The 20,902-nt window shown below is 55.4% G+C and overlaps 1 protein-coding gene across 4 annotated transcripts; it reads right to left on the bottom strand.

Moving 5' to 3' along the window:
• Window positions 1–258: 258 nt before the first annotated feature.
• TPD52L2 (TPD52 like 2) lies at window positions 259–19,233 on the bottom strand. 4 transcript variants are annotated; one of them, XM_008157136.3, is made up of 8 exons: window positions 19,093–19,233; window positions 16,046–16,191; window positions 13,699–13,847; window positions 12,759–12,818; window positions 7,921–8,022; window positions 3,503–3,544; window positions 2,312–2,360; window positions 259–1,796 (listed from the first exon to the last, which is right to left on the bottom strand). In XM_008157136.3, exons 1-8 carry the CDS (start codon window positions 19,109–19,111, stop codon window positions 1,701–1,703), a joined length of 663 nt encoding a protein of 220 aa, XP_008155358.1. In that variant the 5' UTR covers window positions 19,112–19,233; the 3' UTR covers window positions 259–1,700. The 4 variants fall into 4 exon arrangements, with proteins under 4 accessions (XP_008155358.1, XP_008155361.1, XP_008155360.1 ...); XM_008157139.3 differs by lacking the exon at window positions 12,759–12,818; XM_008157138.3 differs by lacking the exon at window positions 3,503–3,544.
• Window positions 19,234–20,902: the final 1,669 nt, after the last annotated feature.

Below are 20,902 nucleotides of genomic sequence, written 5' to 3' on the forward strand. Positions count from 1 at the left end.
CAGCCCTGACCCAATCTGTACCGTGGCTAGTCCCCCCTCAGCCTCCACGCCCCTTCCCCAAAGAACCCACAGGTTTACCCTTTATGTGCTCACGTGCTCAGTTTGCTTCATAGCATGGAAGGTTTGCATTTGTATCCGAGATCACCTACTTCCTCCCTGCCTCCCCGAGGGTGCAGGCCCATGACAACAGGAATGCCTGTTAGTTCCTGTGCCACGCTTTCATCACCTTTCTGTATGAAGTAAGACATATCACACAAGTTGAAGTTCATTTCCCCCCGAAGGAATGCTTTATTGGTTATTTATGTGTTATTTACTTTATGGAAAAGACACATCCGTTGTAGCCCTGCCTCCGGCCTCCTGCCAGGAGTCTGAGGTTCCGACTCTGAAGAAACAACACTGGGCGGACCACAGCCCCCAGGGTGTCTGAGGTGACCGCAGACACTCTGGTCCCAGAGCAGTCCCCCAAAGTGGTCACTGAGCTGCTGGCTTCTCCCCAGGGGGTGCGCCCATCACATGCAGGCAGGCCAGGCCTGGGCCCGCTAAGAACCAGGAAGGCACAAGCTGCCCCTCCAGACACACCCGACACCTGGGGCCCTGGGTGAGGCTGCTGGGGTGTGGCAGCTTCAAAATGGGAAAGAGATCTTTGTAGCTCCTGAGAAAAGGCAACAGTAGAGGTCCAGCTGACCCCCACACCCCGCCCTGCCCGGCCCTGCAGGGTCCATGCACTTCTCGAGTGTCCTGGGCATGTGAACAGCAAACACAGCTGGAGCCACTGAGTGCCGTGCCAGCTGCGCCTGGTCAGGCCTGGCCCACGAGGGCAGCGCGGCAGCTCTGTCAGGTGCTGGCTTTTCTTTCTCCTATCGCCACTCCCCAAGGCCCAGGAGCCCACTGGCCAGGGCTGTTGAGGAGAGAAGAGCGAGTTCCGTACACTGGGAGTGCGTTAGTGAAATGAAACACACCACTGGCGCAGGCGCGCGGCCCTCAGGTAGATGCAGAATTCTGTGCAGTGTCAGAACCCACTAAAGAACTCACTCGTATAAATAAAAACATTATAAACAAATAAGCATTAGGTGATAAGGCTTGTATTTTAGCTCGAGTCCAAACAAATAATCTTGTAATGATGAGGCTAAAGCTGTTTTGCTTAATTTTAAATTTTGAAAAATCCACTGCTTTTAAAAAATAATTTGCTTTTGCTAAAGCTAGATCATTAGTGTGAGAATGAGGCAGCCGATAGTTTCTTTTTGGAGGATCTCAGGAAATGGACAGTTTTCTTGGTTAGCATTTTGAAATAAAAACTGCAGGTCAGATGGGGCTTCTGGAAGACGCTCCCTTCCGTGGCACAGGGGAGGAGGAGTTTAGAAACACCACTCACTTTACACCTGTCTCTTCCCATTGTTTCAGCATTCTGATGAACAAGATTGCCAAAAGGAACATGGCTCTGATCCCCAGCCCCGTCCACTTCCTGGTCCCGGGAAGGATGGCACAGTGATTGTTGCATCTACGACTTTAGTGTGAAGCATCTGTACACAAGACTGTTCTCTAAGTCATGCGCGTGCAGGGCCACGTCCACGTGTGACGGCATGACTGTCCTCAAAGCGCTCCATGTCCTCCTGCAGCTGCTGTTGCTCCCTTGCGCAGTGGCTGTCGTGGCGATGAGGGCATGCCTGCACTTGCTCCGTGGCCGGCAAAGCTGCTTCAGCTTAGAAGGGCGCGTGATCGGGCAGGGGCTTGTCGCCACTCCCAGTCGGGGAGGGAAAGCTGTCACTGTCATTCTCTTTGCCACCCACCACCTTAGACTACAGACGGGAAAAAACCAGAGGAAAAACCTGAGACAGAGCCACAGTGCCAGGCAGCCCCTGGAACTCATGGTGTTCAATTCTCTACACAAGTTCACAAACCATGAACACTGATTAGCACAAGAGCACACACCCCTGACACGGCAATAGGCTGGGTGCATCTCCAGGGAATGCTGCAGCGTGACCGGAACCCATCCCCAAAGCAGCGCACCGACGGCCCCACTTATGACTTTCTGGGATCACAAAGTGACAGAAACGGAGCAGAGATCAGTGGACGCGGGCAGGGCAGGCGGAGAGCAGGCACCGGGAAGGGCCTGTGGGAAGGGACTGCTCTCTGCTCTGGTGGGCCCATGTCACATCCTGGCTGGGACACCGCAGTGTTAGTTCTGGGGAAAGGATGGAAGGAACAGGGCCTCAGGGTTAGCTCCCTAACTGCCTGGGAGTCTGCAACGATTCAGTCAGTCTACCTGACAAGTCACACCCCATCAAGAGAAGCAAATGCTCCAGGTAGTTACCTTGATGGTCCCAACTCGGTCTTCAAGTGACTTGAAGGTAGCAGAATTCCTTCAAAGAGAGAGGGAGCAGAGTCAGTGTGAGGAGCCCACAGCTGTGTTGCATCCTGAACTTGAAGGGCCTCAGGATTAGGGTTGTCCTCCAGAAAGACCCTTGAGTACATCCTGAGGTTTCACTGCAAAGACATGACTTGACAGAAGGGGAGGGGCACCCCCTGCAGAGAACCCAGCCAAGGTCACTCCAGAGGTGGCACCAGGTCAGAACGGGGTCAGCCATGCTCACCAGCCACAGGGACAGAGACCTGAATGCCACCAGCCGGTGAGACCCAGACTTGACGTGGGTGAGCTGCAGACCCCTGGGCAGCGGGTGAACACGGGGCTCGTCTCTGCTCCACCTACTGGTAAATGCACCTGTGCTGGGGTTAGGAAAAGCTGTGTGTGTGTTCACACTCATCTCTCTTAGAACGAAACCAGAAAAAAACCGAGGCATTCTGGGACAAGAAGGTGGTAAGGAGGCTGGAGGAGCAAGCTGGCCTGGTCTGACCCAGCTCCCCTCACTGCTCAGAGCCCTGGGCTCTGCAGACCACCCGCCCATCAAGGACTCCCAGCCAGCTCTGTGGTGTGGCAGCTGCTAGTCTTGTAACAAGGATGGGGATCCGCTGAGAGCCACGGCTGCACCGCAGAGCGAGCAGGAGAAAACTGGCCACAAAGCAGATAAAACGTCTCCCTAAAAGAATTGGAGAGCCCTAGCTGGTGTGGCTCAGTGGATAGAGTGCTGGCCTGCGCACTGAAGGGTCCCCGGCTTGATTCCGGTCAAGGGCACATGCCCAGGTTGCGGGCTTGACCTCCAGTAGGGAGCGTGCCAGGAGGCAGCTGATCCATGATTCTCTCTCATTATTTATGTTTCTATCTCTCTTCTTTCCTCTCTGGGGAAAAAAGAAGACGACTTGGAGACACCTGCAGCCTCTGGGATGCCAGGGAGGGGTGGGAGCCTCTGCCCTTCCCTAGCCCAGCCCTGCAGGCAGTCCTGGAAAACTCCACACGGGGCCCCGCTGGCACACCCCCACTGGTTCTTGGGCCTCGGAGGGGTCTTTCCAACCCTAATCCATTTAGAGGCATGGGAAGCCGCCTGCTCCCCCCACTTCGCCCCCCCCCCCCCCGACTCTGGGAGGTCCGGGCGCGAGCACACATTACCTCATGGCTGGCATACTCATTGAGTGGCGGATGGAGTAGCTGCTGCTTGGAAGCATGGCAAAAGCAGAGAAGGAAGCAAGTTAGGGTGAGGACAGATCAGCACTCAGGGCTCCTCAGCCCAGACCACGGAGAAACCCACCTGTGCAGCAGGGTGGCAGGACCCGCCCCCGCACAACTGGAACAAGCACAAAGCGGGTAAGGCCCCTCACCAGGAGGAAAACTCGACCCACAGCTCCTCTCCCCGCTCCAAAGTCACCCCTGAGGGGCGACGCTGCTGGTGGAGACCTCAGCCTGGGGCATTAGACAAGCTTTGGGACAAACGGGCGTCAGATGTCCTTACTTGACTTCACAGCAAGTTAAAAGACTTCAGAAAAAGAGAAACAACCAAGTCCAAGTGCTTCAAGGGAAAAGCACGTAAAGTCACAGAGAGTTCTGAACTTGGGGTCCAGAAGAGTGTGATTTCCGAGTGCTGGAGGCACCGAGAGCTGCCGACAACACTGACTGGGCTTCGTGCTGCGCTGGCGCAGAGAGAGCCCTCGAGTCATAAACGAGGGAAACTCGCCCAGACGGCGTGGCTCTGTGGCTGAGCATCCACCCGTGAACCAAGAGGCCCGTGGTTCAATTCCCACCCCGTCAGGGCACAGGCCCAGGGTGCGAGCTCGATCCCCAGTAGGGGGCACGCAGGAGGAGCTGATGGATGGTTCTCTCTCCCTTCCTCCCTGACATCAATGAAAACAAACACACAAGGGAAACAAGATGCAGGAAGCACGGCAGCCCGAGGTCAGGACGACCCTCCTACGTGAACATGGCGCTTTTGGGGACTAAACTGGGGGAGGGACCACGCCGACGCACGAAGGACTCAGATGGACACACTCTGGTTGGCTGGAGGAGGCCAGCAAGAGTGCCCAGGCAGGAGCACGTCTTTGTTGGGGAGGCGTCCCTGCACCGACCACATGGCCAGTGATGACCCCACAGGGACCACAGCTCGAGAAGCCATCGCGTGCTCCGAGGCAGTGCTGGCCTCACTGTGCTGGACAGGGGCCGCGCTGGGCAGTTCCCGGCTCCTCGCCACCTTTGTCCAGCACAGCCTCCCACAGGCTGGCAGAGCCCACCTGCCCTGAAGCGGAGAAGCTGTGCACAGGCGTGTCCGGCGCCAGTCTTACCTAAAGGACTGTGAGAAAGGACGCGCCCTGACATGGCAGCAGGAAGAGAGAAGAAACGAATGTTAGGAAGGGAGGCCAATGCCCGCTCAGCCCCTGCACTCAGCTCTAGAGCCACCCTCTGGTCTGGACACCGCCTGGCAGGACAGCACATGCGCCCTGCCTCCACCTCCAGTCTCCCGAGCCCCAACTCCAGGAGGCTGCTGCTCCCTCACGCACACAGCTGCAAACTGCCCAGCCCCATGGCTCTTGCCTTCCGGAATACGATCACGTACAAGGGACCCACGTGCCTGTACCCTTTAGAGGCTGGAAGGAAAAAGCCCCAGAGAGTGGAGCAGTGCAAAGGTGTGAGATACTCCCGCTGGGTTCTGCCACCTGGAGCCGAGCCAGCCATGCCCGGGTGACAAGCTGCACACGCACAAACCAGCACACACTGCAACAGGACTTGGGCACCCTCGGGCTGAGTCCTTTGCACTCTGGGTCCATCGCCATGGATAACGGAAGCCATCCCAGAAATGAGCATGTGTCCACAGATGGGGCACAGAAAGGACACGGCCGCCTCCTCCACTCTGGAGGCGGCCCCAACATGGAAGTCGTTTCGGAAGCAAGATATGTGCAGTCACAGCCTGATGTGTTCCTACCACTCGGTGGGCAGCAGGGCCTGCTCCTCTCTGTGGGTGGAGAGCTAGTGTCAGAGAAGGTAGAGACCCGATCCCGGACCTAAATGCAGTCCCCTTTCCCGCCCCACACCTCACACCCCAGATGCAAAAGGCATCTCAGGCCCGGCCAGACCAGGGCTGCTCCTGGACAGGTGCACAGTGGACTCCAGCACAGGGCAGCTTCCTGAGGGACCTGGCCCGAACATCTCAATGCAGTGGCCCATGAGGGATCACCTAGCCCCAAACTCATGGTGCAGACCTCTCTAAACCTTTCATTCAAGAAGTGGTGAACTTGCAACCTCAAACTCTAAGCTGGAGAAGTTAATGGGCCTCAGCCTCAACCACCTGAGACCACATAGTGAGACAACGGGGACACATCAAAACCCCTGAGGGGTCAGCACTCACAGCACCACTGGAATACAGAAGACTCCAGGGTGAGACACACCAGCAAACAGGTCAATCCCTCTCGGCATCTTAAACTCAACCTGCTCTCCCCCCCACCTCCGCTGGCCCAGGCACACACGGCGCATGTTCAAACTGCACAGGTGGCAGGTACAGTGCGGTCAGCCATGTGCAGAGCCATCCCTGTGTCACTGAGACCAGAAGCCTGCTCCCTGCTGGCCATGCCACAAGTCAGTGGCCAATCCCAGTTCTCGGAGCAGTGCTCCCAGAGCAGCAGAGTGTGCACAACTGCCCACCCCCACGGATGTCCCCCAGGACGCCATGAACACACTCACGGGGGAGAGGAGAGGAGCACAGCCAGCAGAGGCGCATGCATGCAGCAGATGCCTACTGCTCCCTCAATGCTGCGACCACACCCGCTCTTGGGCAGACCCGGCCCGCTGCTCATTACAGGGCCCTGGGAGGGCCAGCCCCTCGGCAGGCCCTGGGGGTGCGGCCAAGCCACCAGGGGCATGAACATTCCATCACCGGGCTGACCAGAGCACGGCTCAGGTGGCCAAAGCAGGCATCCCAGAATGCAGCAGTGCCGGCATCCCATCTAATTTCAAACGGGTCTCCTTACAGGAACATACCCAGTCAAGTACTAGCAGCTCAGTGTGCAGCCTGTGGAGCAATCACCACAGACCCTCCTTGCTGACAGCGCAGAGCCAAAGCGGGGGGGAGTCCTCCTGGGCTCCAATCACAGCCACGGTGGCCAAGGCGTGCATTACAGGGCATCCACAGGGACCCCCACCACCGGAAGCAGCCAGAACCCCAGTGTGGGAAGGCGCAGTCCTCAGGCACAGGAGGAACACACAGACTGCCTACAGTTATTGAGCTTCTCCAGAAGTTGGAAATTTTTCAAAATAAAGTTGGGGAAGGAACATTATATCAAACAAACAGAAATAAAAGGTGAGCAGGGCCTTGGCTGGTGTGGCTCAGTGGATAGAATGTCAGCCCGATGCCCAAGGGTTGCGGGTTTGATTCCTGATCAAGGGCACATACCTGGGTTGCAGGTTCAATCCCCGGCCCTGCAGTTGGGATGTGTGTGGGAGGCAACCAATCAATGTGTCTCTTTCACATCGTTTCTCTCTCTCCCTCCCTCCCTTCCGCTCTCTCTAAAAACTAATGGGGGAAAAAAACATCCTCGGGTGAGGACTAACAAAAAAGTGAGCAGGGCTCTGGCATAAGCCGTCCTCTGCTGGGCGGGGTGGTCCCGGGGTTATTAGCATCTGCCTCACCTCTTGCTAACTGGCAACTGCCAGGCCTGTGAGCCAGGGAAATGCCTAACCCAAGCTGGGTAGAGGTGAGGGGTCAGAGTGTGGTGGACCGCCAAACCCACGGGCAACAACACCCAGTGATTCCCTCAGGATGGGATGGGGGTTACAGGGAGGCATTCCCTGAAATGAAGAAGTGAGGGGCCTGGTCTCAAGTGTGGGGTCAGACCAAGAGCACTTCCCACCATTATTCAGTGATGCGAACAACTGCTAGAGAGAGGCCTTGCCAAGGGCACGGCAGGGGCAGCTGCGCCAGAATGCACACCCTGGCCTCTGCTCCTCGGCCCAGAGGAGATGAGGTGGCAGAGGGCACAGCCAGCAGGCTGGGGGCGGATGCTGCCAGCAGTCACCAAGTGCCTGAGCCACTCTGCACTCCCTCCATGGCCCCCAGGTCCTATGCAAGAAGCACCTTTGGTGGCTATGAGGGTCTGTTCAGCCTCAAGAGAACATTCTGTTGGGGCCCTGGCCTGTGGCCACACTCTGAGGAGACACCGAGCTTGTCCTGGACATGTCCTGGCGGGCGCCCACCCAGATGCTGACCTCTAAGCTGCAGTCATTCTCTCTCCACGGAACTTCAGAGAAGCACCAGCCTTCACCCGATCCCAAGCATCAGAAGTTAGCCAAAGGCACAGTGCCCGCACTCCCCTGAGCAATACAAAAGAGCAAAGAGGCAGCCAATGGAGCAGACACACGCTGCAAATGAAGGTCATGAACTGACTGGTTGGGGGCTGGCGTGGCCACACCTGTGGTTGCTGAGGGGCTGCTGAGGTATGTGCACCTGAGCCCTGGGCTCAGCAGGCTACCCACAGAACCTCTAAGAGATCTAAAATCCTGAAAACCCAGGCCTCAGGATGGAGGGGTTGGAGAGGGGGGTCTCTTACCTCATGTCCCCGAGCTTCCTGCTGATGGCAGAGCCCATGGTGGACAGGGCAGCTGAAGTCTTCTGTCCCGCCTGAGAGAGAGTCTCCTGAGTCCTCTTGTAGCTGGAGGAAGAAGCACAGTTACCCAACCAAACACAAGGGGCAGCCACCACCCTCGAACCTGACAGCATGTCTGCCTGGAGCTGCTGCCCGCACCAAGACACCAAGACCCGCCTCAGCGCCCACGAAGACTGGCAACCCAGGCGAAGCAGCACGTAGGGCAGGCGGGCAGCAGCCCCCAGCACAGCCGGTGGAGGAATGGCTTGAGAGCTTCTTTGGGGCACAACTCACAGTGCCTGCCTGAGCACCCCAACCCAAGGCCACCTAAGGAAGTGCTTTCATTTCAAAGGAGTGAACAGATTATCTGCAAGAAACAGACTTCCGCACCGGAACACGGACACTCAGAAACCCCAGGTGCAAGGGGACAAAGGACACACCACCTCTTTACATTCCAGCAGATACCCCCAGCCCAGCCTTTCCCACACAGCGAGTGCGGGGGACAGTGTCAGCGCCTGGGCTGTGCTGCAGCAAAGTCTGAAGCAGAGGATTTAAAGAGGAGCCTGGCCTGGCTGATGTGGCTCAATGGATAGAGCATTGGCATGTGGACTGAAGGGTCCTGGGTTCAATTTCAGTCAAGGGCACAGGCCCAGGTTGCGGACTTGATCCCTAGTGTGGGGCGTGCAGGAGGCAGCCGATCAATGATTCTCTCTCATCACTGATGTTTCTATCTCTGTCATCCTCTCCTTCCTCTCTGACATCAATAAAAATATTTTAAAAAATCAGAAATCCTATATAATAAAAGCCTAATATGCAAATTGTCCCCTTGGGCAGTCATTTGACCACTCGCTATGACATGTGCTGAGCACCAGGGGGCGGCACAGAACATGGTGGGCGTCAGTGACGTGGTGCTGGCAGCGGACAGCAGTGGAGGCACTGCCAGCCCCGATGGGCACCCGCGAGAGCAGCACCACAACGAGATGGTGGAGCAGGTGAGGGGGCGGGGCTGCAGGGCTGTGAGGCTGGGGCCTGATCTCTGCAGGCCACACGGAGGGACTCCACCTGCGCACAAATTCATGCACCGGGCCTCAGGTAAAAAAATCGAGAGCCTTACAGAACCTCTATTTGTGCTCATGAGGCCAAGCTGGGAAAGTGAAGCCCAAGAGAAAAGCGTGGGCCTGCGCGAGTCTTTGGTGATGAGGAGGGCATCCTGTGGGCAACTCCAAGGGCACCACCCCATCAGAGACCAATGGGACAGGCCTACGGGCAGAGCCAGAGTCTGTATCCAGGTAAGTCAGCCCCCACTATGCTTGCACGCTTGTCTATGCAGCCTGGTAGCGCCACTTTGGGAATCACTTCCACCTTTTAGGAAAACATGGTGTAGAGTCCTGAAAAATACCAGCCTCCTCTGGGCACCTTCCCTTGGAGGCTACCCCACCCCCAACAAGGATGGGCAGGTAATTCAGGTCTGGCCAGCCAGAGACCCCCGCTCCTGGCCACAGCAAGAATCCATGAGACCCACAGTGGGCCACCTTGTGGCTGGGAGCCCCCTCACACGAAGAAGGAGCGGAGAACACAGCCACTGTGGGGAGAAGGGAAGGTCCCCAGAGCTCCGTGGAAGCCCGGTCGGTGGGCCTGGAACAGCGGCTTCTCGACAGGCAAGACCCCCCCCCCCCCACTTAGACTGACAGTCTGTAGCTGTGCTTTGTCTGCAGCCGCAGAGCTCAATACAGTGACAATACCGTTAACCTGGGACCGCAGGATTCACGTGGTGCCCCCTCAGTACGGCTTCCGTTAAGATCTACCTATAAAAGGAAGCCAATGGCCCAGCCAGCTCGACTCAGGGGTTGGGAGTCGACCTATGAACCAGGAGGTCACAGCTTGATTCCTGGTCAGGGCACATGCCTGGGTTGCAGGCTCGATCCCCAGTGAGGGGCATGCAGAAAGCAACCAATCAATGATTCTCTCATCAATGATGTTTCTCTCCCTCTCTTCCTCTCTGAAATCAATAAAAAAATATTTTTAAAGAAGGGCCTAGCAGGCATGGCTCAGTGGTTGAGTGTTGACCCATGAACCAGGAGGTCACAGTTCAATTCCCAGTCAGGGCACATGGGTGCAGGAGGCAGCCAATTAATCATTCTCTCTTATCACTGATGTTTCTATCTCTCCCTCTCCCTTCCTCTCTGACATCAATAAAAATGTCTAAAAAGGGGAAAAAAGGGGGGGGGAGTTAGCTGACAGAAGATCAGTAGCACCTAAACTGCTTCCTTCCAGCACAGTTCCATGAGCAGGGACTTGCAGACCCACAGTTGAGGAGACGGGCTCACCCCATTGCGTTTGCCCCTCGGACACTGGGCCAGCTATCTTGCAGTGACACCCTGGGGGCTCCGGCCAAGCACCCCAGGCCTGCGGCCTTCCTCCGGGGCGGTCACTGCGGAAGTTTTCACATAGCTAAAAACAGAAAGTCTGTGGTGAATTGTTGAGAAACGCCTTCAGCCTGGAAGCATCTGACAACTTTCCCAACAGAACTAGTGCGAAACTTCGGGAGAACGGCCACTGCCTGGTGAAATGCATGGAAAGGCCATGCTGCTGGCCACACAAGTCCACACCCAGAGCCGTGGGCTCCGCTCCCGGAGTGAGCTGTAGCTACTGGGAACGGTGCGCTGGCTGGTTTTACAGAGCGGCACCGAAGTCTCCAAGGCTACTTCCTGATGAAGTCTGCACTGCAAGTGTCTGGTGACAACCAGAGCGGACCCATCAGCACCGCCGAACACTGCCCTGCAGCTACAGCACCCACCGCCACAACCGGCTGTCTGTCCAACTGCACAGACAGCAGAAAACAGGAACAGTCACGCCCCCTGGGCACCCCAGGCTGCAGAGGCTCCATGTGGGTCTCAGGCACCTCCAGAGGCTGGGTAGCAACTGTTTTCTTTCAGCCCAACACGGACGGGCTTTCTGCTGGCAACCAGGACAGCACTTCCTTCTGAACAAGACAGAAAAATACCAGACAGTGACCGTCCTTACACACTGCCCCACGAGGTTTGAAGAATTATGATCTGATGAAGTTCTAGAGTCCCATTGAAGGGTCTCCGGTAGAACATCACCGCGATTCTCAACCAGAGCTCTACCGTGGTCTGCACTGCTACTGCTGTGCGGCCGAAAGCTTGGTGCCTCAGCCCCGGGGACTCCTTCAGGAACCCACAGGCACGGCCTACACCAACCCTGACTTGAAGAACCCCCGCGAACTGGTGAAGCTCCACAGGCCCCGGCAGCTGGAGCTAGGTCTGCAGGGGCAGGAACAGGACAAAAAAGGCCCCATCTACACTGAGGCGGATGCTGTCCAGCCCTGCACCCCCATCTACACTGAGGCGGATGCTGTCCAGCCCTGCACCCCCATCTACACTGAGGCGGATGCTGTCCAGCCCTGCACCCCCCATCTACACTGAGGCGGATGCTGTCCAGCCCTGCACCCCCATCTACACTGAGGCGGATGCTGTCCAGCCCTGCACCCCCATCTACACTGAGGCGGATGCTGTCCAGCCCTGCACCCCCATCTACACTGAGGCGGATGCTGTCCAGCCCTGCACCCCCATCTACACTGAGGCGGATGCTGTCCAGCCCTGCACCCCCATCTACACTGAGGCGGATGCTGTCCAGCCCTGCACCCCCATCTACACTGAGGCGGATGCTGTCCCCGCCCTGCTCCCCCATCTACACTGAGGCGGTTGCTGTCCCGCCCTGCACCCCCCATCTACACTGAGGCGGATGCTGTCCCCGCCCTGCACCCCCATCTACACTGAGGCGGATGCTGTCCCGCCCTGCACCCCCCATCTACACTGAGGCGGATGCTGTCCAGCCCTGCACCCCCATCTACACTGAGGCGGATGCTGTCCAGCCCTGCACCCCCATCTACACTGAGGCTGATGCTGTCCAGCCATGCACCCCCCCATCTACACTGAGGCAGATGCTGTCCAGCCCTGCACCCCCATCTACACTGAGGCGGATGCTGTCCAGCCCTGCACCCCCCATCTACACTGAGGCAGATGCTGTCCAGCCCTGCACCCCCATCTACACTGAGGCGGATGCTGTCCAGCCCTGCACCCCCATCTACACTGAGGCAGATGCTGTCCAGCCCTGCACCCCCATCTACACTGAGGCAGATGCTGTCCCGCCCTGCACCCCCATCTACACTGAGGCAGATGCTGTCCAGCCCTGCACCCCCCATCTACACTGAGGCGGATGCTGTCCAGCCCTGCACCCCCCATCTACACTGAGGCAGATGCTGTCCAGCCATGCACCCCCCATCTACACTGAGGCAGATGCTGTCCAGCCATGCACCCACTTTGAAAGCTGAGTCTCTGAGGAAGAGGCTGCCGGCCAGCCCGAGGCTCTTTTTTTAATGTGTTTTTATTGATGTCAGAGAGGAAGACGGAGAGAAAGGTGGAAACATCAGGCTGCCTCCTGCACACCCCCCACTGGGGATCGAGCCCACAACCCAGGCATGTGCCCTTGACCGGAACCGAACTTGGGACCCTTCAGTCCGCAGGCCGACACTCTATCCACTGAGCCAAACCGGCTAAGGCCCTTCTTTAATGGATGGTGCCAGGCAAAGAGGAGTGTTCTGTGTGGTCTGGTGGCCACGTGAGTGAAGGGTCGTTTCATTCGTGTTTAAGAGGGAAATAACGATATGAAAAAGAGCCAGGAAACCCAACCAGGTTGTGCCCAGTGTACACCGCTTGCTTGCCCCTGAAAGGTGTGTTGGGAGGAGAGGGGAGGGAGGTGCTGATGGCAAAGGCACTCACAGGTCCGACTGGGTCATTCTCTCATTCCACTCTCCAAGTTTCTCAGAAGTTTTCACATAGCTAAAAACAGAAAGTCTGTGGTGAATTGTTTAGAAAAACTTTCAACTCTGGTTTCAAACTGCAAGTGAAATTCCAGGGCCAACGGAGCACTGACTGGCAGGAGCAGACAGTCCGCGAGCAGAGGACAGGGCCGCGGCTTCTGCTTAGCACCTGCTATGCCGCCCCGTGGTGCCAGGGGAGGCGACAGAACAGACCAGTGCTTTCCCATCAGGCCGAGGGAGCGCCTGGGCCATTCACTGTAAGATGGCTCTTGGGGAACACTGCGGAGGGCAGGAGGGCAGCCTGTGGCCCCAACACACTGTGGCAGTCACCCTCTGAGGTTCAGAACCTATGATTTCCTAAGGCAGACACGGGGTTTTTCCAGGTGAGATTTATGAAGAGTGACTCTGCCTCTCTGTGGGGACAGGCCTTTCAGACAGCGGGAGACACTCCTCACCTTGGAGGACGCACTTCAGAGGAGCCACAGAGCTGCACTGCCCGAGGTCAGAGCTGAGCCACATCTGTGCAGCGGCCTCGGGCGGTGACCACACCTGTCATAGGACTCGTGTCCCCTGGAGCAGACGCTCAGCTCTGGGGACCACAGCAAAGTCAGTCCCATCAAGGACCTCATTAGTGTTCTCTCAAATTTGGATGCGAAACATATTCTTGTCTATTTCCACTTGGACAACTAGCTGTGTGTCCATCCACCTTTTACAAAACATCTGACTGAGCTGAGGAAATGGGAGTACAGTTGCTAGGTCAAGGTCGCAAGGCCCCTGGCCGGCTGCTTCCAAACAGGCACCTAGTCCCCAAGAACCAACACCCCATCGACAGGCCAGAGGCACCACGCTGGGCTTCGCTCTCCACCCACCAGGGCGCCCTGCCCAGAGCAGGCACCTACGCGCTCGAGACCTGCACGTCGCGCCAGCTCCTGGACAGGCTCTGCCTCAGGCCCTCCGAAGCAGAGGGGCCCAGCTTCCTCCTCAGCTCTCCGCAGCGCCTCTCCTTGGCCGCCAGGACCTGGCGCAGGGTGACGATTTCCTCTTCTACCTGCGCAAGCACCAAGTTGACATGATTAGCTCCACAATCACAGGAAGCGACTGACATCCTTATACAATGCGATGCGAGGTTCCCCAGTTACCTAAGAACTGTCCACTTACAGAAACCTAGCACATCTCAGAAACAGCGTCGACAGCAGACCTGTTTTTGTCGGGTACCAATACCACTTCTTCTGCACAACTGTCTCACCCCAAGCCAAGTGGCTCTGTTGGGGCTACCGATGACCATGCCGACCAGGGGGAGACGGAGCAAGGCCTTCTGAGCTCTGCCCTGGGCTGGGCACAGGGCGGAAGAGGGAGGCCCTCTTTCCTCTGGGCCTTGACTCTGGGCTTGGACGGCAGAGGCGGGAACATCTGGCAGCCAGCCCCATTTGCACGGGGGCGGGGGAGTTCCTTCCGCAGCAGGAAGGAAGCAGAGCAGACAGATGGCCAGAAACCCAGGTGACATGAACCAGCCCCATCACACTATCTGTGCTCCTGAGATGAGCTCCAGGCCTTGGCAAAAGCCAGTTCCACAAGCCAAAAGTAAACTCGCTTTTGTGTTCAAGGTCATTTGAGTTGAGTAACAGAGAGAACCCTGAACCTCCTCAAGTCTTTAAAAAAGAAAAAAAAAAGCCCTGGCCAGTGTGGCTCGGTTGGGCATCGTCCCATCCACTAAGAGGTTGCTGGTTCAATTCCCAGTCAGGGCACATGCCCAGACTGTGGGCTTGATCCCCAGTGGGGGTCGTGCAGGAGGCAGCTGATCAATGTTGTGCTCTCACATTGTTTCTGTCTCTTCCTCTCCCATCCTCTCTCTAAAAATTCAATGAAAGTATTTTCTAAAAAAGAAAGAAAAAGTGACACGAGAAGGAAACATCTATTAGAACCTTACTAGAGTTCTCAGCATTTCCAGCTCCTATGTGAACAGCCCCTTTCTTTAAAAAGTGCTTGTGTGTTTGCCCTCACTGGTTTGGCTCAGTGGATAGAGCATCAGTCTGTGGACTCAAGGGTCCCAGGTTCTATTCCAGTCAAGGGCATGTACCTTGGTTGCGGGCACATCCATGGTAGGGGGTGTATAGCAGGCAGCTGATTAATGTTTCTCTCTCATCGATGTTTCTAACTCTCTATCCCTCTCCCTTCCTCTTTGTAAAAAATCAATAAAATATATATTTTTAAAAATAAAAAAGTGCTTGTTTGGATTAAGGCACTAAAAACAGCATAGAGCCCTGAATATCCCTATATTCTGCTTTAGAAAATAGTTGAAACAAGAAATAATTTAAAAACACAGTATCATCTAAAGCCAAACTATTACCAGTCACTCAATCAGTTACAACCAGTGACCAGAGGACTCCACTCCTGGTGTAATGACTAACAGGGCTCTGGGGCACATGGTCACGTTGTCCTGGGAACATGCAAGTTGAAAGTTTTAAGTGACATAAGAGTGACTCCACTCTGCAATCCAACTCTGAAAAAGACCTGGTGGCTTTGGACTCAAAGCCAACATATTTGAAGTAAAATACAAAGCATACATGTCCTTGGACTTCTTACTGCTTCTCTCTTAATCGCTGTTCAATTCAGAAACAGCCACATGCTTTCCTGTGATCTGAAACCTGGTCCTGGGGCTGAGACTGGTCTGCACAACTAGCTCTGTTCAGCCCTAGGACTGGGCGGGGATGTATTAAGATGGGGCTTGTCTCTGGAGACATAGCAGAGGCCTGTGACCTATACAGTCAGATATTAACAAGACCATTTCCCAGACTCTGGAATATCAACTGAGTCACTATCAGACTCTTCATCACACAGTGAAAAGAAACTCTTGTTAGTTGGTATGAATAAAAATTAAACTTAAAGGCTTTTGTTCTTAACTCCTATTTTCTCTTAAAGGACTCTCACTTTAAAAAGATCACATTAAGTATTTTTTACAAAAAGGTGTTTTTGAAAGAGAAAGTAAGATCCAGGGGCAATAAGATTGTGGGGTCTTGAAAATGTCAGGTGTTAACTCCCACAGAGAAGCTCCCAGTGGGTGGTGTGCTGCAGCAGCTCCCGTGTGCACCCCCGAGGGGCTGGGTACAGACACAGCCAGGGCTGCAGAGCAGTTCCTGTGGGGCCTCGGATGACCTCGTTTCTCCAGGGCACAGCCAGCACTCTGCCCTCATTAGCCCGAGAGCCTCGACTCATGGTACCCCAGGACAGCCAGCCAAGACACAGAACCTTCATGAGCTCGGCCCTCAACTCTTCCTCCTCAGCTTCCGTCAGACCCTCGACAGCAGGAGTCTGGGCAGCCACTGCCGTGTCAACAGGGACATCCGTCATGGAGTCGGACAACAGACCTTTGTTAGGAGAATTCAGGTTGATATCTGCCAGAGACAAAACGAGGCCAGAAAGTGCCAAGTAAGAAGTTACGGAGAAGTCCCTGGGATGGAGGAGAAAGAAAGGGTGAAAGGACAGGCGGCAGGGGAAGGGTGGGCACTAACACTGCCTCTTCTCTGAAAGGCTTTGAACATGGTTTGGTCCCGCTGACTGAGGGCAGCCACACCCCAGACCACCCAAGATGCTGCTTCAGGGCCTGGAAATGCTGGTGCAAGGCAGCCATCCCCTTCCTCTGCGAGAACACTACCTTCTAAGACAGGAACACTTTGCTACAAAGCAGCCCAATCTAACAGCTGTCATTTCTAGAGGAAAAGAACAAATAGGGCTGTGAACACAAGCACCACTTTCCAAGCACCTGGCCACACAAGGAGCACAGGTCAGCTGTCTAGCCCTGCAGGGAGTCGGCAGCACGGAAATGCCCTTCCATCCACGCTGGACCTCACCCTTCAGCAAGGACCCGTGCATGCCTCCACACTCCTCCGCTACACCCCAATCAGGTTCACATTGCTGCAGCCACTACTTTCTCTTACTAAGCGCACCTTCCTGTCTGCACTGGAAGTTTACAAGATCTCACACAAGGAAAATGAGGTCTACTTTAGTTCTTTCCTCCTCTGACCACAAGATTGTCATTTAGTACTTTACACCATCAGCACTGAGACATCTTCTCTCTGAAGAAACAGCCTTTGTCTGGTGTCTTACACCTTTAAAAGTAAACGAGCCAGACCAGCATGACTCAGTGGTTGAGAGTCAACCTATGAACTAGGAGGTCACCGTTCAATTCCAGGTCTGGGCACATGCCTGAGCTGCAGGCTTGATCCCATGTGGGGTGTGTAGGAGGCAGCCGATTGATGATTCTCTCTCATTATTGAGGTTTCTACCTCTCTCTCCCCTCCTCTCTGAAATCAATAAAAATATTTTAGCCCTAGCCAGTTTGGCTTAGTGGATAGTGTCGACCTGAAAACTGAAGGTCCCGGGTTCAATTCCTGTCAAGAGCACATGCCCAGGTTGTAGGCTCCATCCCCAGTAAAGGGCGTGCAGGAGGCAGCCGATCAGTAATTTTCTCTCCTCATTGATGTTTCTCTCTTTCTCTCCCTCTCCCTTCCTCTCTGAAATCAATAAAAAAATATTTTAAAAAATATATTAAAAAAAACCACAAGAATAAGAAAATAAAACTAAATGAAATTGCCTGGCTTGCATGGCTCAGCAGCTGAGAGTCGACCTATGAACCAGAAGGTCAATTCCCGGTCAGGGCACATGCCTGGGTTGCAGGCTCCATCTCCAGTAGGGGGTGTGCAGGAGGCAGCTGATGGATGATGTTCCTCTCCCATTGATGTTTCTATCTCTATATCCCTTCCCTTCTCTCTCAAAATCAATAAAAACATATATATATATATTTAAAAAGCATGAAGTTTAGAGAGAAGTAAAAGTGTTTGTCTACTGTAGAAATGCCAGAGTCTGCTAAAATTAGATGGAAGGCACTTAAAATCAAAGATGCTCCACTGAGCCAGCTGTCCTGTTCCTTCACATGCCCCACCCACACAGCTCCAGCTGGGCTCCTCCTTGGCACTCAATAGATATTTACAAAACAAAGCATATTCACTTTTAAATCAACAGATTCTGAATTTTAACTGGTATCAACCTACATAATTTTACTTCATCATTGTATCCACTATATTGAAGCTACTCAAATTCAGTAAATGCCTTAAAATCTCTAAAATGTTTCTCTTCTATTAAAAAAAAAAAAATGAAGGCCCGTGGACAGCTTCTGGCAATAAAGTTAAAATTTGATCCCATGGAAGTCAACCCTCCACCCCGAGGTAGACACTGGGCACTCACCGAACATGCCAGCACAGAGAATAAGCTTGGGGCTGGAGCCACAGGGGGGGTCCTTCACCCTAGGCGAGCCCAAGCTCTCTAAGCCTGTAAAACCCTCTGCATATGGGAGCAATACAAGCACCAATCTCAAAGGGTTACTCTGAAAGTGGAAAAAGATCCTTTGAGAAGCAGGCTTATTACGGTGTTTGGCACAGAGTAGGTGCTCAGTGAATGTCTGTCATTCTCATGATCAGAACCCAGTGCTTGTGATGCTCAACTATTTTATAAATAGACGTCATAAGTAGGAAAACCTACAGAATAGTATCAGAATCCAGAAATTATGTCTAATTAGTATGCTGATAAGGTCAACCAGTAGAAGAGCACCCTGCAATTACCCGGTGTAGTTATGTAAACAGAAATTTAGCAGCCCCTCGCTAGAGAATCGTAATGGGAGATAAACTAACTGGTTATCGCCTTCTCAAGATTTAATCTCCCGAGACCTTGCCACCTCCAGCGGCCATCTCAAACTGATCTGGGGGTGTCTGTCTGGAAACAGGTCAGGTAAACTGGGTGCGCCCCTGACTCACTGCACCTCCCTCCCCCATACAACCTCTAGGTAGGCTGGGCTCCGAGAGCGCTGTCACCCAAGGGGCGCTGCGCCCAGTGCGAGGACCGTTTCACCTCCCCTCCCCCGGAGCCGCGCACACCACCTCGGCTCAGTTCTAGGTGGGGTGGCTCAGAGGGCCCGGCTCAGGGACCATGGGCGGCCGACCCGGCTAGCGTCGGGGGGGTTACAATGAGAGCTGCCTGGAAGGAGGATACCCGAAACTCGGGGGACCAGGAGAAGGTGCCTGGGAACCCGTCCTCGCGGCGGTCCAAGCTGGGGGTGGAATGCACACGCCACGACCATCGGGAGTTCGGGAGAGCATCGCGGTCGGGCGCCCGGGAGCCGAGAGGGGCCGCGGGGAGGGCGGAGGAGAAGGAGAGCACCGAGCCCGAGACCCGACCTGGGGAGGGGCGGAGCGTGGGCCGGTCGGGCCCGTAAGCGGCGGAGGCGCCGGGCCCACAGCTACCTTGGCCAGCAGAGTCCATGATCAGACGGCGGCCCAGCCACAGCTGGAGTCGCGGCGGGGGTCTCGGACGTAGGAGCCGAGCGGGCCGCACTGGGACTCGCTCGCCGCGCACACACCAGCCAGCGGAACCACTACAGCCGCCGTGGCATTACGTAATCAACGATGCGACGGCCCACTTCCGCTTTGACGCGCGCTCCGCTTTCGTCCCGCCCCCACGAGCGCTGTCCAATAAGGGCATTGTTTGTCCTGTTTCTGTTCATCTACTCCAACCTGATTGGCTAAGGCTGCGAGCGGAGCAGGAAGGGAGGGCTCTGAGGAAATCCCTCCCAGGCCGACTCCACCAGCGAGACGCCAGGTAGAACGGTCCGGAGGAGCCCGAGGAAGGTGGGAAGTGGGAAGGCTGGCCAACATGGCGCCACGGAAACCCTTCTCACAGGCCCGTGGGAGGTCTCGAGGGTGCCTAAGAGCGCCAGAGCTTGACGAATCCGACTCAGACCGCTTGTGATCCCTCCGAGGCCCGATCTCCTGACTTTGGGGTTAGCCTCGTCCCCGGTCTGCCATTTTTTCTTTTTTAGTGCGCACATTTACGGGGATTGGGGGGGGGGGGGGCGGGTAATGGGAGCTGTGCAGAAAAAGGGGTAACATTGATATGTCCTCTTGCCCTGCAAACGCTGCGGCCTTCACCGGGCGTCGTGCACGCGCAGCTGACAGGGCTGGGCACGCCCTCCGCCGCCCCGTGCACCCGTGACTTCAGCTTGTCACATCCACACGGTGAACCAGGTGGAGTCCTCCCACTTTACAGATGAGTAAACTGAGATTGGAGTAACTTGCCAAGGTCATTCAGTTAGTTGAGGGGCTTCCAGCCGATTCTGGAACAAAAGTCTAACTTGCCTAACTTATCAAATGAGAGGTGTGCAACCGTTAGGCAACCAGTCCCCCAAAGACAAGTCCCACAACTTCCCTTCTTCCTTTCCTAATTGCCCCTGGAAGCAAAATCCTTAAATGGTATTCAAACCTTTTAGGATCTGACTCTTCAGGGACTGTATTCCCTGATCCCAGCCAGGCCGCTCTGATCCCCAGGTATGGAAGCCACTTCCTTCACCTAACTCCTCTTCCTGACCCAGCTCAAAACACCTCCCACAGGCATCTTCCTGGTACTTTAGGTCACCTTATGTCCCCACCTCTGCTTGTACCTGCCAGGGTGCATCATGGCCGTGTCCTGCTCTGGTGCTGTCAACTATATGTTCGCTCCACTTGACTTTTTCAGTTTTTCCAGTTTCTTGCTCAACCCACCCTGACCAGCCTGTCCCCAGAGACGGGACAGCAAGTAGTCCCTGCTTCATACAGTTCAGGGCAGACAGTAAGGAAGTGACTGCCTCACAGATAGTGGTGAGCAGAGGGCTTCTCGTTATCTATTACATCCCTGAGCTAGGAACAAGGCCCAGCCCAGGCCTGGCTCAGGAGATGCTCAGCAGTAAGTGTTTGGTGCAGGTGTGGTTGGTGCCCAGGAGCCGAGAGGGGCCTCGGGGCGGGAGGAGGAGGAGGGGGAGGAGAGCACCGAGAGACTGAGACCCGACGGGAGGGGTGGAGCATGGGCCGGTGGGCCTGTAGGCAGCGGGCCCACAACTACCTTGGCCAGCAGCTACATGCCACATGGTGTGCACCTGTTACTTTGAGTCTGTGGTCGCATTGAACCCCTCTTGTAGAAGCCAGGAGTGGAGGTAGGGAGAGGACCCTATGGAGCATCGCAGTCCAGGAAAGGTCCGGCTGCTAAGACCTGCTTTTAGGTGCCAGTGCCCTTTCACAGCTA

Source organism: Eptesicus fuscus, chromosome 12 (assembly GCF_027574615.1).
Source record: "Eptesicus fuscus isolate TK198812 chromosome 12, DD_ASM_mEF_20220401, whole genome shotgun sequence".
Classification (NCBI taxonomy): domain Eukaryota; kingdom Metazoa; phylum Chordata; class Mammalia; order Chiroptera; family Vespertilionidae; genus Eptesicus; species Eptesicus fuscus.